Raw genomic sequence first — 13,267 nt, 5'->3', positions numbered from 1 at the left:
CTTAAATGGCCAGTATTTACTTTATTTATTGAAGCCTCTATGTTTACAGGCTTGTGGTGATGCGCAATGTGCTATAGGTGCCAAAAATAATCTATGTTTGGTACTGCCAATTTGTTTTGTTTTGTCATGGTTCATGTGTGCAATAAACATTACACTTTGTGAGGTAAACAATCGTGGCAGAGAATCGTGATTTCAATCCTAAGTTAAAAAAATGTGATTCATATTTTTCCCCGAATCGTGCAGGCCTAACTAGACTTAACCAAGCTAAATGAAAACCGCTTGTTTAAAAAGGTAAACATTAATGGATGCCATACTGTTTATCTCAGGGAAAAAACAATTACATTCTACCAGCAGTGATTGTCTCCAACACTAACCCTGAGAGGTACTGTACATGAGCTGAGGGACATACTGTAAAAGAAAACAGGAAAGCCATGAATCTGCTATTCTGCAAACAATTCAGGGTATGACATCAACCCCCAACTTAAAGTACACCTAATTTAATGCTAAGACGCATGAGCACAATGATACCAAATAAAACCTTAGTAACTCAAATCAAAATAGTAAAAAAAAGTTCAAGGCACATCAACAGTCTAGAATACAAAATATAAAAATTTGAAATGGCAGAGCTCAAGCTTATAACTGTATACTACATTTCTATCAACTACCACGATGAGGCACTATAAACAATAAAGGCACTTGTGTGCTGTTAATAATAGAGGCAGTCCACGAGCCAAGTAACAGAAACAGCAAAAAAACAAGTGAAAGACCAAAAGAAAGATCAAACACTGCATTTAACATTGTTATGGAGCGTCACATCCAGACACTGTCCCTGCACACATCTGCTGGTCAGATTTAGATTTTTCTGTGGGTTGCAATGACTTACTTTTATAAATTCCGTTTTATGTGCAAGTTCACAATGTCAATCTTCACATTGAGAGTTGTCTTTAGTGTATTTGTAGTGTTCAACAATAGCTTGGTAAATGTATAATCAGATACGTGGGCTTTTTATTTACTATTTTCAAAAGTTTAGGAAACAATTTGCTGGTTTGAAAGCAAATGACCATATTTACAAAGTCTAATTTCATATGTATCACTTTTCAGAATTTCCCCAAGCCTGAAAATTTACCTAATTATATCCGAGGCAGGAACTTTGCCTAAAGCCGTTTTGTGTCAAATGTTAACCTCAATCTCTGTACCAACATGTTGTTAAGGCAATAATGTAGAATTTGTCATTAGGTTACAATATTATATCTGACCATCTTACAGCTAAGCATCCCTTAAAACCACAAACAAAATATCAGCAACTCATCCATACATCCATCCTCAGCACCATGTCCTGAATCAGTGTTAGATACACACATTAATGTGTTCATTTTATATAAAAGAAGTGTGGAAGGTGCTGTAGTGTAGCAGGTGGTACAATCTAGCATGACAACCTGCGCAGGCAGCCAAAAGTGGCTGTTTGTTGTTGAGGATAGATTAAAAGTCTTTCCAAAGCACACAGTCATGGTGTACGCGAGTGTCTGTCTGTTAGTTTCAGCCAGGTAAAAAATGAACCAAACATTTTGAGAAAAGTCACAACAGCCGGTGCCCTCCTTCCCCAACTTGCAGGACTAGGATCACACTTCTTCAAAGAAGGCCATCTGAGACTGAGACATGTACGCAGAGTTTCGCTGCAAAACAAGGCGAGTATGAGCGATGGCAGAAATCAAAACAAAGAAACTCCAAGATAAGAAGTATGTGCGCAATTATGTAAATATTAATACTGATGCAATTAATACTACCGTGTTTCATATGCTCCAAATCTTAAATCTAAAAATATACACACAGATCCATTATTATAAAGCGGTAGACAGTGGGTAAACACTTGACAATATTAGCTGGATGTACTGGTTTATTCTCCTCTATTAGACATTCTGACCGGTAACCAATCATCAGTAAAACTAATAATGTTAGTAATAATAATAATACAAAGAAGAAGATGGTATGAAGTGATCATACGTACGTTGCTGTGAGGTATGTAGACAGGCTCCTGGACGTAGCCCCTCGCCTCATTGCGGAGGCTGTAGACGCCTGCCTGTTGCTGCTGCTCCTCCAGCTTCAGAGACTCGATCTCAGTCTTCAGTTCCTTCAGCTGGTCTTGCAGGTGTTTACTCTTCTCCATGTACTCCAGCCTGCATTCATGCACGACAAGATATTAAACACAAGCAGATCGGAACTGTCTTTCTAAAGCGTTGCAGGCGATTTGAACTCACCTCTCTCTCTCGATCTCCATAGACAACCTTTTCATGTCAGAGTCCTTGAAGTCGAGGCGTGTAGATGCCGACTCATAGGCAAAGTCGGCTGCTTCAGGAGGAGCAGGGGGAGTAGAGTAGGCTGCTATGAGCTGGAAGACAGGCAAACAGATGTCAAGTAGGTAGTTACACTAACTGTTGACACACAATGGCAAAAAAGTTTTTAACTTAATATAATATTATAATAATAATAAGTTTATTTGATATAGCACCGTTTACAGACAAAGTCACAAAGTGATTCATATGATAAAAATTGTTAAAATACAGTAAGACTCAAACAGTAAATGAGCAAGTGAAGAAGAAATAAAATACCAATGGAAATAAAAGATTCAAAAAACTTAAAAACCCAAAGTTACAAATATGAGACAAAAGCGAGTTTAAACAAGTGAGTCTTCAGCTGCTTTTTAAAAGCATCAACCGAGACTGCAGAACGTAAGACAGTAGGATGCACTGTAACAAAATGATTACAGTACAGTCATTTTTTTATTTCAGAGATATTCAATTGAGATATTGAATAAAAACCTTCTTAACACAAGAAAGCTGCATTGATCCACAAAAAAAGTAACAAAGGCATCACAAAGAGCACACAAGCAGCAGTATCATCATCATCATCACCATACAGGGTATGTTGTTTTGGTGATCTCTAGCAGCTTCTGTTTGGCTCTCCGCTCAGCATCCTTTGCCTCAGTCAGGTCCTGTTTCAGGTGATCTGCCTCCTTCAACCTGGAACCAGAGGTTTTGTCAGTTCAAGCGTGATGGAAGACAGTAATAGTGTTAATACTATATACACGTAATAAGATGGCTTTTTAATTGAAAAATAAGATAATGTAATGTATTAAAGAAAAGCTGCAAGTAAAGTAATAATTAACTAAAACAAATGCATAAGACAACACTAGTCAAGATGATTCTAGACCTCTTCTCAGACTGCTCCACCAGTTTGACAGCAAGCTGCTCTGCCTCCCTCATCTTCTGCTCCATCAGCCTTTTCTCCTCCTTGGTCTTCATGGCGGTGACCTCAAACCTCTGCCTGTCCTGCTCAGCTTCTGCAGCCTTGTGGGCCAACAGCTTGGCCTCCTCCTCAGCAATCTGGGCCTTCTCTGCCAGCAGGTCCGCTGTCTCCTCAGATCGCAGCTGGAGAAAATGCATTGTTAAAGCATTTTTACAAACTAATATAAGATACATTTGTGTAAGAGTTTAGGCCTTAGCACGATGGAGGAAGCAGGCTCTGTGACGTTATGCAATTAACAACGGGAATGTAAAGCTTGTTGCCAAAACAAGAGCTCACCCAAAAGTCTGGAAGATTCAACAATTCTCTAACGACAAAGATGAAGCTCTCACCAGTGCCTCGTTGGCCAGTCGTGCCTCGTCCTGCAGCTGGAAAAGTCTTCGTTCCATCTCTTCTTTTGCCCGTTCCGCTTCCTCTCTCATCTGTTTTTCCCGTGCCAGGATTTGACGCTCCATCTAAATAGAGGCCAATATTCTCAATTAAAGCTAAGACAATCAATCATGATCATTGATGATAATTATGACTGTATGCAAAGCGACCATCACATCTAATCTGTTATTCTAATTGCTCCAGTGGAGCTGAGAGTGCTGACCTTCTTGCGGGCCTTCTCCTCTTTCGCTTGAGCCTTCATCTGTTGCACTTCAATGGAGTCCACCTTCCTCCTCCTCATGAATAGATCATGGTTACCAATGCACAACTGCAGGATCTGAAGACACAGGCAATACAAACATTATCTTACTTAACATAACTCTCTTCTAAGTTTGTTATAGTTGAACATTTACATGGACAAAGAGGTAAACCAACCAGCTTGTTGACACGCAGTTGAGATGAGTAGAACTTGAAAACATCTTTCTTCTTATCCAGGGGTTTAATTGTAAACTGCAACATGGGAAAGTTAAAAAGCTCAGTTCTTCTGCACTACTGACAGACAGCCCAGCTTTGATGCCTTTGATGCTTTGAACAGTACAGCTAAGTGGTTAGAGTGAAAATCCTGTACTGAACTTTTGTAGGTTTCATGAACAGCTGTATGCATTGGCAGTTGTATTGTCTTTTGCACTATATTGCTTCTATAGAAAAAACAAAATATTCAACCATACTTTCATAACAAAATAGTTATGGATGTGGATTTCATCCAGTTAAACAACTAAAAACTAAAAAAGTTGATGCCAAGAGATATCACACCCATTTTCCACCTCTTCCAAAGTGACAGGGATGTGAGAAAAAAAGAAATGCAGAATGTCCTGACTGAAAAAAAAGTCCACTGCTTGCATTTACCTCCTTTTCGCTGTAAGAGATGTTGCGGATGCCGCTCCAAGGAAAGGATTTGTTAGGGTTGAGTTTGCTGTTGGGGCTGTAGATGTGAAGACCCTGAGCATCCACTCCAAGTAACAGGTCTGTGTCCCTCTTATTTTGCTGTCAGTGTGACATGTAATAGATGCACGTAAACCAACATGACAGTAATGATTAAGGTTGCATTTGTCAAATGACCATGAAAAGTTCCATAAATTGACGTAACATTAAGGCAGAGTAATTTAAACTCACAGTAATGGCAAAGTAGCTGACACCGTACATCTCAAGGTCCTGAGCAATTTTTAAGTATTCCATCTCAGCCTCATCCCTGTATGAGGCGATGTACAAATGAGGAAAAGAAGGCATATCAAAGCATTATACATTTATAACACTTCAATTACAGAATCTAGCACTACACCTTTTGTAAAGAGGTTAATCTCTCTTTACATGCTGGAATTCAAAAGCCCTCCTGGGTCAGTCCTACCTGGCGATGCCTCTGTGCTCTGCGTACCAAGCTGTGATCTTCTCTTCCCACATGTCAGCTGTCATTTGGTACTGCATCAAAACCTGGGATACAGACACAGGATCACAGGAAAAACATTATATTCTGCATGCACACACCCAAGCACACAAACACTGGTTAACATCTGTAACAAGAAAGCACACCAAACAGAAAATTACTACAAGTGAACGAGAGTCAAATATGCAAATAGTACTGTGCACTTACTCTTTTTGGCAGAAGCTCATCTTGTGCCAGGAAGCCCGGCTTGTGAAAGTTTGGGTCATAGTCCCCATACTGTAATTGAGATTGAGGGGGAGACAGTGGCAAAACGGGAAAAGAAAAAGAAAGAAATGTTGACGTTACTGTTGCACATTAGCAAAACTTAAAGCATGTATAAGTCTAACTGTAAATAAAATACAGATTTTTTTTGCACCATCACATAGATGTTCTTTAAATAAGTTGCCCTGTATCTTCTTTTGAAGAAAAAAAATCAGTACCCAAAAGGGAGACATTTATTTTATACTTGGTTGGTTACCCATAAGCTTCTTTGCATAAAACTGATCAAAACATTGTATTTCAAAGTGTAATTACATGAAGCATTAACTGCAAAGGTGGACTTTAATGGACAATGTGTTTTGAGATACAGGTAGGACAAGCAAAATGTAGTTGCAGCAAATGATAGTAAGGAACCTTGCATAGTGTTCTTACCTTGGCCTGGACAGCATATGATGCCAACAGAACAGACGCTTCAGGGGAACAGAATATCTCTTCATCCAATATCTGTTTTTTCACCTATACAAGAATTTGAAGACATGTATGTACATGTATTGAACCAAGTAAATATTTTCATTCAGGTTTGGAAATTAATTCTTCTTCCTACGTATAAAATAAATAAAACCGACACTAAAAATGTGTATGTACAAAACTGATTAGGCTGTTATTTTACAAGAAATGCTATCGGTTATATTACCTGTAAGAAGAAGAGGTGCTGAGTTATCTCTTGAACCAGCTCTTCTTCTACTTTTTCTGGGAAGAATTTAGCCAGGAAATGAAATGTTATGGGAGAGTCCTTGGGAACCTCTTGGTCCAAGACCTAGGTGAACAAATAAACATTAGTGCACAATAACAAAGTTATTATACCAGACAATCACTAAAGCCTGAATGTCATGGCATGATCAGTGTCTGTGTAATTAGTTGCTAGAAACACACTAAACAATTAGGGAATGAATTGCTTAATTGTTTGACTTCTAATTCATCAACAATTTGAATAATCAATAATGACATTTTTCATAAATTGCAGCCCTGCAACCCAGATTAGCCTCACATTGTAAAATATTGCACAACACATACAAATCATCTGCATTGTCCAAAACATTTTAACCACATGGCATCTAGCATATTGCTCAAGGTATGTGTTGTTTTGGAATCCTCATTAGCCAGATTCACAGGTTGACCCCTTCACTCACCCGTTTCTCTGGTTTCAGCCAGGCGTAGGTGTCCTTTACGATGTACCTGAGTCCAAAGAACCAGGTCTCCCTCAAACCAACGGTGCGAGACACCAGGTCAAACAGGTCTTTACCTTTCCACTTAACCTGAGACAAACAGTGAGTGATAAAGAGACCAGTGAGTTAAGATGCTGAAAGCAAATGTGTTGTTTTGCAGCTGTTGTTCTATACCCATTTCTGTACTGTTAAAAGCAACTCAAATTTAAACTAATAACTCATGCTCTTTTTGTATAGAACAAAACATCACTTTAATCTTTATGGTAGAATCTTGATTTGTGAGGGTTTCTTTAGTATTTTATAGCGGAGGTGGGCCACCGCCTGAAATAAAGACCACCTTCACTAACATAATAAAACACTAATACACTTTATCGAGAAAAATGCAGGGGCACTATTTCACACAGCAAATGTCATATATTTAACGAATGTGGTAGGGCTGCTCCCTCTTAGTCGATTAGTCGACTAATCGGTCGTTTTGGTCTTAGTCAACTTCGATTTCTTTAGTCATGTTTTATGGTTTTTTCGTGCTGAATGACTTATTTCCAAGAAACGTACGAGCACATCTCTGTTAAACACAACAATTAAAGTGGTGCTTTTGCCTGACTCTTTGCGGAGAAACTCAGATTTACAGATCTGTCGATTAAATCAACTAATCATTACAATTGAATGAGTGTTAGTTGACTAAGAATTTCTTCAATTGAGAACAGCCCTAGAATGTTGGTGGTTCGTTCTGTTGCCGAATCGTTTTGACTGTTCTAGCTAAATTAATCACAACACGAGATGCGGCAGGAACTAGATAGCTTACATCTGCTAGATCATTTCCAGGGGGAAAGCCTGACTGATGTATGACATCCTTCAGTAGGTATGTGTCTTAGGTGGCAAAAAAGAATGGTTATATACGTAACTGCGGGGACATTCTTGTCTCCTTCTTTCTAAATGTACAGCAAAAGGTGCTGGAAATTCAAAACTGATACATAAGGCATCTTAAAAGTGTACATATCACAGCAAAGGATGTTGTAGGCTATTTTTCAGTGAGCTTGTCCATGAATCTGAGATGGCTAATTTAATGTGAGCCAATAGGGGATACACATACAAATGCATTCATACAATACATAGTTATACATTGACCTGGAATCAATACACTCATCCATACAGGTAGATATATAGATAAAGCATCCCTTCAGGCTAACATATTTTCAAAATAAATCCATACCTCACAGCTGAACTCCATTTCCGCATCCATAGTGATAACTTTGACTTTAAAAGTCTTTGGCTGTTTCTTCTTCAATCCTAGGATAGACATTTTGAGGGTGTTGGTGTCAAAGAAACCTGTGAAAAAAGAAGCATTTCAACAGTAGGCGTTTTCAGGACAAAACATGAAGTTTTACAAGTGATAAGAAGGATGCACCTAGTAACTAAAATTAATCATTGTATTTTAATATACAATTTTAAACTTTTGGAGTGATTCAACCCATCGTTCTGACAGCTACTGTAACTAACGTGAAGTGGTTTTGGATCTGGGAATTAGCTATCAGACGATAGGAATTTAATGTTTCAAGCGGTTTTACAGAAAAACGTATTTCTTTGTTAAATACAACATGCAGATGAAATGCAGAAGAGGCCCATTACCAGCGAGTAAAGGTACAAACTTCTGCCGTCCAACAAGGCTCAGAAGAGGCTGCTGGGCTTTTTTTGTTGTGAAGTGCAATGCTAAGCTAACGTTAACTGATAATTACTAGACAGCGTTAGCTTTCCAGCTAACTATGCCACGAAAACGGGCCAAAAGAAGTTGTACAAAGAGCGGAACTTTTGAGAGATCTCCATAATTAAATGTATCAAACGAATTTACTTTGTCGATGATTAGGGTTATTTCAACTATCACTAAGGAAACAACTCTGCTAACGTTGTCGGCAGCTACGAGCTAAACATCAGAAGGACTTTCCAGAAGATTTTTGTTTTGACTCCCACTCTACAGGTGGGAACACGAATAGCAGCCTGGGATAACGCTACTGCGTATCTGCCTGGTATCTGCACGCGTGAATGCCGCATTCAAAGGTTGTCGGAAATATTGCATTTACAGGCGGTTTAATAGGGCAGATGGTGGCAGTGAATGCACCAGGAGGGACGCTGAGGTGCACTGAGTGGAACCTTTGGTGCACAATTATTTGTCTGGCTACTGCTTGTAAAAGAAAAACAAATTATACATGAAGCGGTAACAGAACGCACAGACAGATAAAGAGAAAAAATGTTTTAGCAAAAAGCGAAAATGTGCCACAGGCTTTCTTTACCCTGACAGTCTTTACTGAGGGATATTTGTAACATAAACCACTTACTGCAATTGCTTCCTGGTCCATACCAAAGCCGGTCTATATATTAGAAGTTCTTTTTCCATACTGTCTATGGGAAACACCAAAGAATTTCTAATATAGGAAAAACTTACTAACAGAACAACCAGCTACAGGTAACTGTCACTACTGTGACTACCTATGTGTGTTCATTTATTGTGTGTTTAAAGCCATCTGATACTCCTCAATACGCTGTCGAATTTGCAGGCAAGACCGTTTTCTTGCCCTTGGCGTTTATATCTCCACAGTGGCTGAACAGATGTTTAATTACTATTCAAACTGCATTTAAAACATCAATCTCTCTTTGTTCTTTTGCAATTTAAAACGGTGAGAATGCTTAGTTCTGATATCTGTTATTATTACTCTCACTTGACAGTTTTGTCTTGTTCTTTCTTTCTTTGAATAGGTTTGTATATAATGGCAGCTGTCACTAACACATTTGAAAGTGTAAAAGCGACCATCTTATCAGCTCATGAAAGCACCACATCAGTAGAAAAGGTCAACTTCTACAACTCCTGGGCAGAGAACTATGATCAGGTTAGATAACTGAAGTACAATAAAACAATATCAGTAAAGTATTTGCAGTATTTGATGTGCCCGGTTAAGTTACTGTATAGGAAATGCACTTTAACTGATAATATTGTGCTGAAACTGAGCAGAAAGTGCATTACTGATAAACAGTACTAAGCAAAATAATGCAGTCCTATCATTATGTCATATCCAGAGGTGGGTAGTAACGAGTTACATTTACACTCCGTTACATTTACTTGAGTACGTTTTTGAAAAAATTATACTTCTAGGAGTAGTTTTAAATCACTATACTTTTACTTGAGTAGATTTGTGAAGAAGAAACTGTACTCTTACTCCACTACATTAGGCTACAATGAGCTCGTTACTTTTCTTTTTACCTCTTTGGTATTCTACGCGTCATTGTCAATGGTAATGCCTCGTTTTATTTTGACAGAGAGAGAGACTTCCGCTAAAGGCTCTACCACGTGACTGTGTTTCACCAATCAAACGTAGTTGTGCAGTCTTGTCACGTGACCATACTCAATCTCAGCGGCGGGACAGGTTAGCTTTACAGCTGCTTAAAAACTAAAATGACAATGCCAGAATCAACCGTCGGCAGAGGCCAGATCAACATGTCCTGGATTTATTATTTATTACCCGGCTTCACCTAACCTAACAACCGCGGTCCCGCAAGCTGTGTCACGACAGTGGTTAATAACTAGTTCAATCAACCATCAGGGTTTCCCAATCTAGCGGCGCGTGTTCACATAAAAGAGGCGATGTTTGCACAACATGACCATAGCCACACATTTTACATAAGAAGAGCAAATTATAATTCTACATAAATATGAAGAACACAGACACGGTTTTACAGGCAAAACGCGCACAGTCTCTGCTTCCTAAAACAGGTGGACAGCTGGCAAAAAAAAAGCTGACGCAGATGCGTACATCACAACGCTTATCAATATCACTTATCCCCGTCAGTCAGGCACAAGATCTGACCATAATTACACTTGTAGCCTACTTTCCATAATGTGCCGTTGCTTTAGCCTATTATTTCAGTTGCAACCCTGGCAGTGGAAGCGATCGTGAGAGCAAATAAAAAATATAAAAAACATAATTCAAACCGCTGTGCACATTACACACGGCTCAAGAAGCCGAGAAATAGCCGATATGTAATATAGTGCCAAACAGCAGCTACATTACCTTGTTCTAGTTCTGTCTACAGAGCCTGGTAAAAAAAAAAGTATAAAGGTTTGGAAATTTGTGTTACTTTTATCTAATATTATTATTATTTTATTGATTTTATTTTTACCTGGATTATTTTAATTTAGGCTATTTTGTTATTAATTAATTAATTTTAATTAATTTAATTGATTGGGTTAACTATAATTTGCCTAAAGATGATTATTTTGTATTTTTGTCTGTCTGATTGAATGCATTGTGTTAAAAAATAAATCAGAAGTTACTCAACTCAGTACTTGAGTAGTTTTTTCACCAGGTACTTTTTTACTCTTACTCAAGTAATTATTTGGATGACTACTTTTTACTTTTATTTGAGTCATATTATTCTGAAGTAACAGTACTTTTACTTGAGTACAATTTTTGGCTCTACCCACCTCTGGTCATATCATTATGTGGCTATCTGTGTGTCTTATTAAATCTTTATATATATATATATATTTTTTTAACCAAATGTAGCTTTACTGTACTCATGTTCACCTTCTTTTTGGTGCTAAAAACTGTTTGAGTAGGATGTGGCTGTTCTGGACTACCGTGCACCAAGTCTGGCAGCAAACAGCATCTCCTCCCATTTCAGCAGTGATCGTGAAGCAGCTTTAGTGTTGGATGTGGCCTGTGGTACAGGACTGGTGGCCAAACAGGTAAACTCACAGGATGAAGAACAAACTCCTGCACTGCATGGGATTCTAGTCAAAGGACAACAGAATCAAAAGGAGCAACTGCAAACTTTTAGTCTTGATGCAGTAATACATCATTTAATATTCAACAAAACCTTTTTTTCTATTTTCTCTAAAATGTGACTTTTGTGTTGTAAAGTATTTCCAGTTAATTTCCTCTCTCCTTGCAAATATTAACTTGTTTGGATGAAATTTTTTATTTAAAACCAAACCCTTCTTGCTCTTGTGTTTTAAAGCGGTACAGATCCTATCTCTATAAGTTTTTAGTTTCCATGTTCATTTGAATTGACCAGTAAGACTGATAAACAACCAAAAGTGTCTCTGTTTTACAGATGAAGATACATGGATTTGGACATTTTATGGGTATCGATGGAAGCGAGGCTATGTTGAAGTTGGCCAGAGAGAGCGGGTTGTACCAGGACCTGAAGCAGTCCTTGCTGGGAGAGGAGCCGCTGCCTGTTCAGTGGGGTAATTTAATTGTTTCAATTATTTAAATTTTGTACACATTCACCACTGTGATTCAGTAAGCGATCCTCAATTGGGGTGGGTTAGCCAATTTTATAAACTTATTTTGAAAAAAGCTCTTGTCATCCATGATATTATGGTTATGAAATAGTATTAATCTTTAGTGTTATTATTAATAGTACTGTAAACTCTCTTATCTTCTTCCCTCCATCACCTCTCCCCTCTATTTCCTCTTACAGGTTTGTTTGATGTGGTTGTGATCGTTGGAGCACTGAGTATTGGTCAGGTCCCGGTTGGTGTCGTCAGAGAGTTGTGTGAGTCCACCAAACCAGGTGAGAATATGTTTTTTTTTGGCTTTATGCTGCCTCAACTGCAGTTCAGATCCTTTGTTGAAAATAAGTATCTCCTCACTGTAGTGTAGTGTACTGTTTTAATCACTCAAAAACACCACTGCACTCTCACCTGTTTCCACTAGGTGGCTACATTTGCATGACAACCAGAAGTAACCGTGACAATGTGGAATACAAAGCCGCCCTGGAGCGTGAGCTCAAGCAGATGGAGGACGAAGGGCTCTGGACTTGTGTAGAGGTGTCTCAGGTGGAAGACTGGGAGAGAGCGGTGTCACAGCAGGAGGACGGATACATAGCTGGTGCCGTGTACCTCTATAAGAAACTAAAACTATAGCACATTGCACGTCAATGTAGATGCGACATCACAGCAGCAAAGGTACAAAACAACTCAAGAAGATACAAAATATTCAAATAACTCACTTTTAACTTCAAGTGTCCCATTTTAAATGAACAGCATCACAGGTCAGGCATGATGTGCCTGGTAAATGACTTTGGGTTTAAGCAGCACAAATGTCAGTGAGACTCTGATACACAGTGACGTTCAAACTGGAAAAGCGGTGAAATAAAGCACTCTCTAAACAGTATGCATACTAAATCACTATTTTTGAGTGTAATGTGTGTGTGTATATATATATATATATATATATATATATATATATATAAATTACTATAATTTTTGAGTGTGTGTGTTTATACATATCAGAACATATGTATCTGGGCATAGGGCTGTCAAAAGAAGATGGTTTAGGTTACAATGTTACTTACAGACTTGCAAGAAAAATGCACCGGTGGTTGTGGATGAATGTGCTGGTGGTGTACAGTATAATACATGCCAATAACATAAAAAGCTGTTGCTATTTGAAAATGTCTTGAATATATTTGTAATATACATTAAAACATATGCTGTTATGGGCGCCCAGATTGCTCAGTTGGTAGAGCAGGCGCCCATATAGAAGTTTACTCCTCGACGCAGTGGGCCCGTGTTCTATTTCGACCTGTGGCCCATTGCTGCATGTCATTCCCCCTCTCTCTCCTCTTTCATATCTTCATCTGTCCTGTCAAAAATAAAGGCCGAAAAGGCCCA

General features: G+C 38.5%; 2 protein-coding genes across 2 annotated transcripts; one reads left to right on the top strand and one right to left on the bottom strand.

Annotated features, from left to right (window-relative positions):
* Positions 1 to 302: 302 nt before the first annotated feature.
* nf2b (neurofibromin 2b (merlin)) lies at positions 303 to 8,592 on the bottom strand. The gene is made up of 17 exons (XM_039776787.1): positions 8,224 to 8,592; positions 7,808 to 7,923; positions 6,559 to 6,684; positions 6,063 to 6,185; positions 5,801 to 5,884; positions 5,318 to 5,386; positions 5,075 to 5,157; positions 4,843 to 4,918; positions 4,576 to 4,713; positions 4,105 to 4,179; positions 3,893 to 4,006; positions 3,633 to 3,755; positions 3,208 to 3,425; positions 2,915 to 3,017; positions 2,256 to 2,386; positions 2,006 to 2,174; positions 303 to 1,673 (listed from the first exon to the last, which is right to left on the bottom strand). The coding sequence occupies exons 2-17, from the start codon at positions 7,895 to 7,897 to the stop codon at positions 1,620 to 1,622; spliced, it is 1,776 nt and encodes a 591-aa protein (XP_039632721.1). The 5' UTR covers positions 7,898 to 7,923; positions 8,224 to 8,592; the 3' UTR covers positions 303 to 1,619.
* Positions 8,593 to 8,898: 306 nt separating this feature from the next.
* Positions 8,899 to 12,767, top strand: mettl27 (methyltransferase like 27). The gene is made up of 6 exons (XM_039776788.1): positions 8,899 to 9,055; positions 9,346 to 9,476; positions 11,204 to 11,332; positions 11,701 to 11,836; positions 12,073 to 12,165; positions 12,309 to 12,767. Exons 2-6 carry the CDS (start codon positions 9,357 to 9,359, stop codon positions 12,515 to 12,517), a joined length of 687 nt encoding a protein of 228 aa, XP_039632722.1. The 5' UTR covers positions 8,899 to 9,055; positions 9,346 to 9,356; the 3' UTR covers positions 12,518 to 12,767.
* Positions 12,768 to 13,267: the final 500 nt, after the last annotated feature.

This window comes from Perca fluviatilis, chromosome 16 (assembly GCF_010015445.1).
Source record: "Perca fluviatilis chromosome 16, GENO_Pfluv_1.0, whole genome shotgun sequence".
Classification (NCBI taxonomy): Eukaryota; Metazoa; Chordata; class Actinopteri; order Perciformes; family Percidae; genus Perca; species Perca fluviatilis.
This window is presented reverse-complemented; position numbering and strand designations above follow the sequence as displayed.

What these genes read in the sequence shown, in the direction of transcription:
- nf2b (XM_039776787.1), bottom strand. Translation starts at nt 7,897, where the DNA reads ATGTCTATCCTAGGATTGAAGAAGAAACAGCCAAAGACTTTTAAAGTC. An exon ending in GTGGAGCAGTCTGAGAAGAG is followed by an intron (nt 3,018 to 3,207) that starts GTCTAGAATCAT and finishes CTCTGGTTCCAG; the next exon opens with GTTGAAGGAGGCAGATCACC. An exon ending in ATGGAGATCGAGAGAGAGAG is followed by an intron (nt 2,175 to 2,255) that starts GTGAGTTCAAAT and finishes GCATGAATGCAG; the next exon opens with GCTGGAGTACATGGAGAAGA.
- mettl27 (XM_039776788.1), top strand. Translation starts at nt 9,357, where the DNA reads ATGGCAGCTGTCACTAACACATTTGAAAGTGTAAAAGCGACCATCTTA. An exon ending in CAGGACTGGTGGCCAAACAG is followed by an intron (nt 11,333 to 11,700) that starts GTAAACTCACAG and finishes TCTGTTTTACAG; the next exon opens with ATGAAGATACATGGATTTGG. An exon ending in GTGTGAGTCCACCAAACCAG is followed by an intron (nt 12,166 to 12,308) that starts GTGAGAATATGT and finishes TGTTTCCACTAG; the next exon opens with GTGGCTACATTTGCATGACA.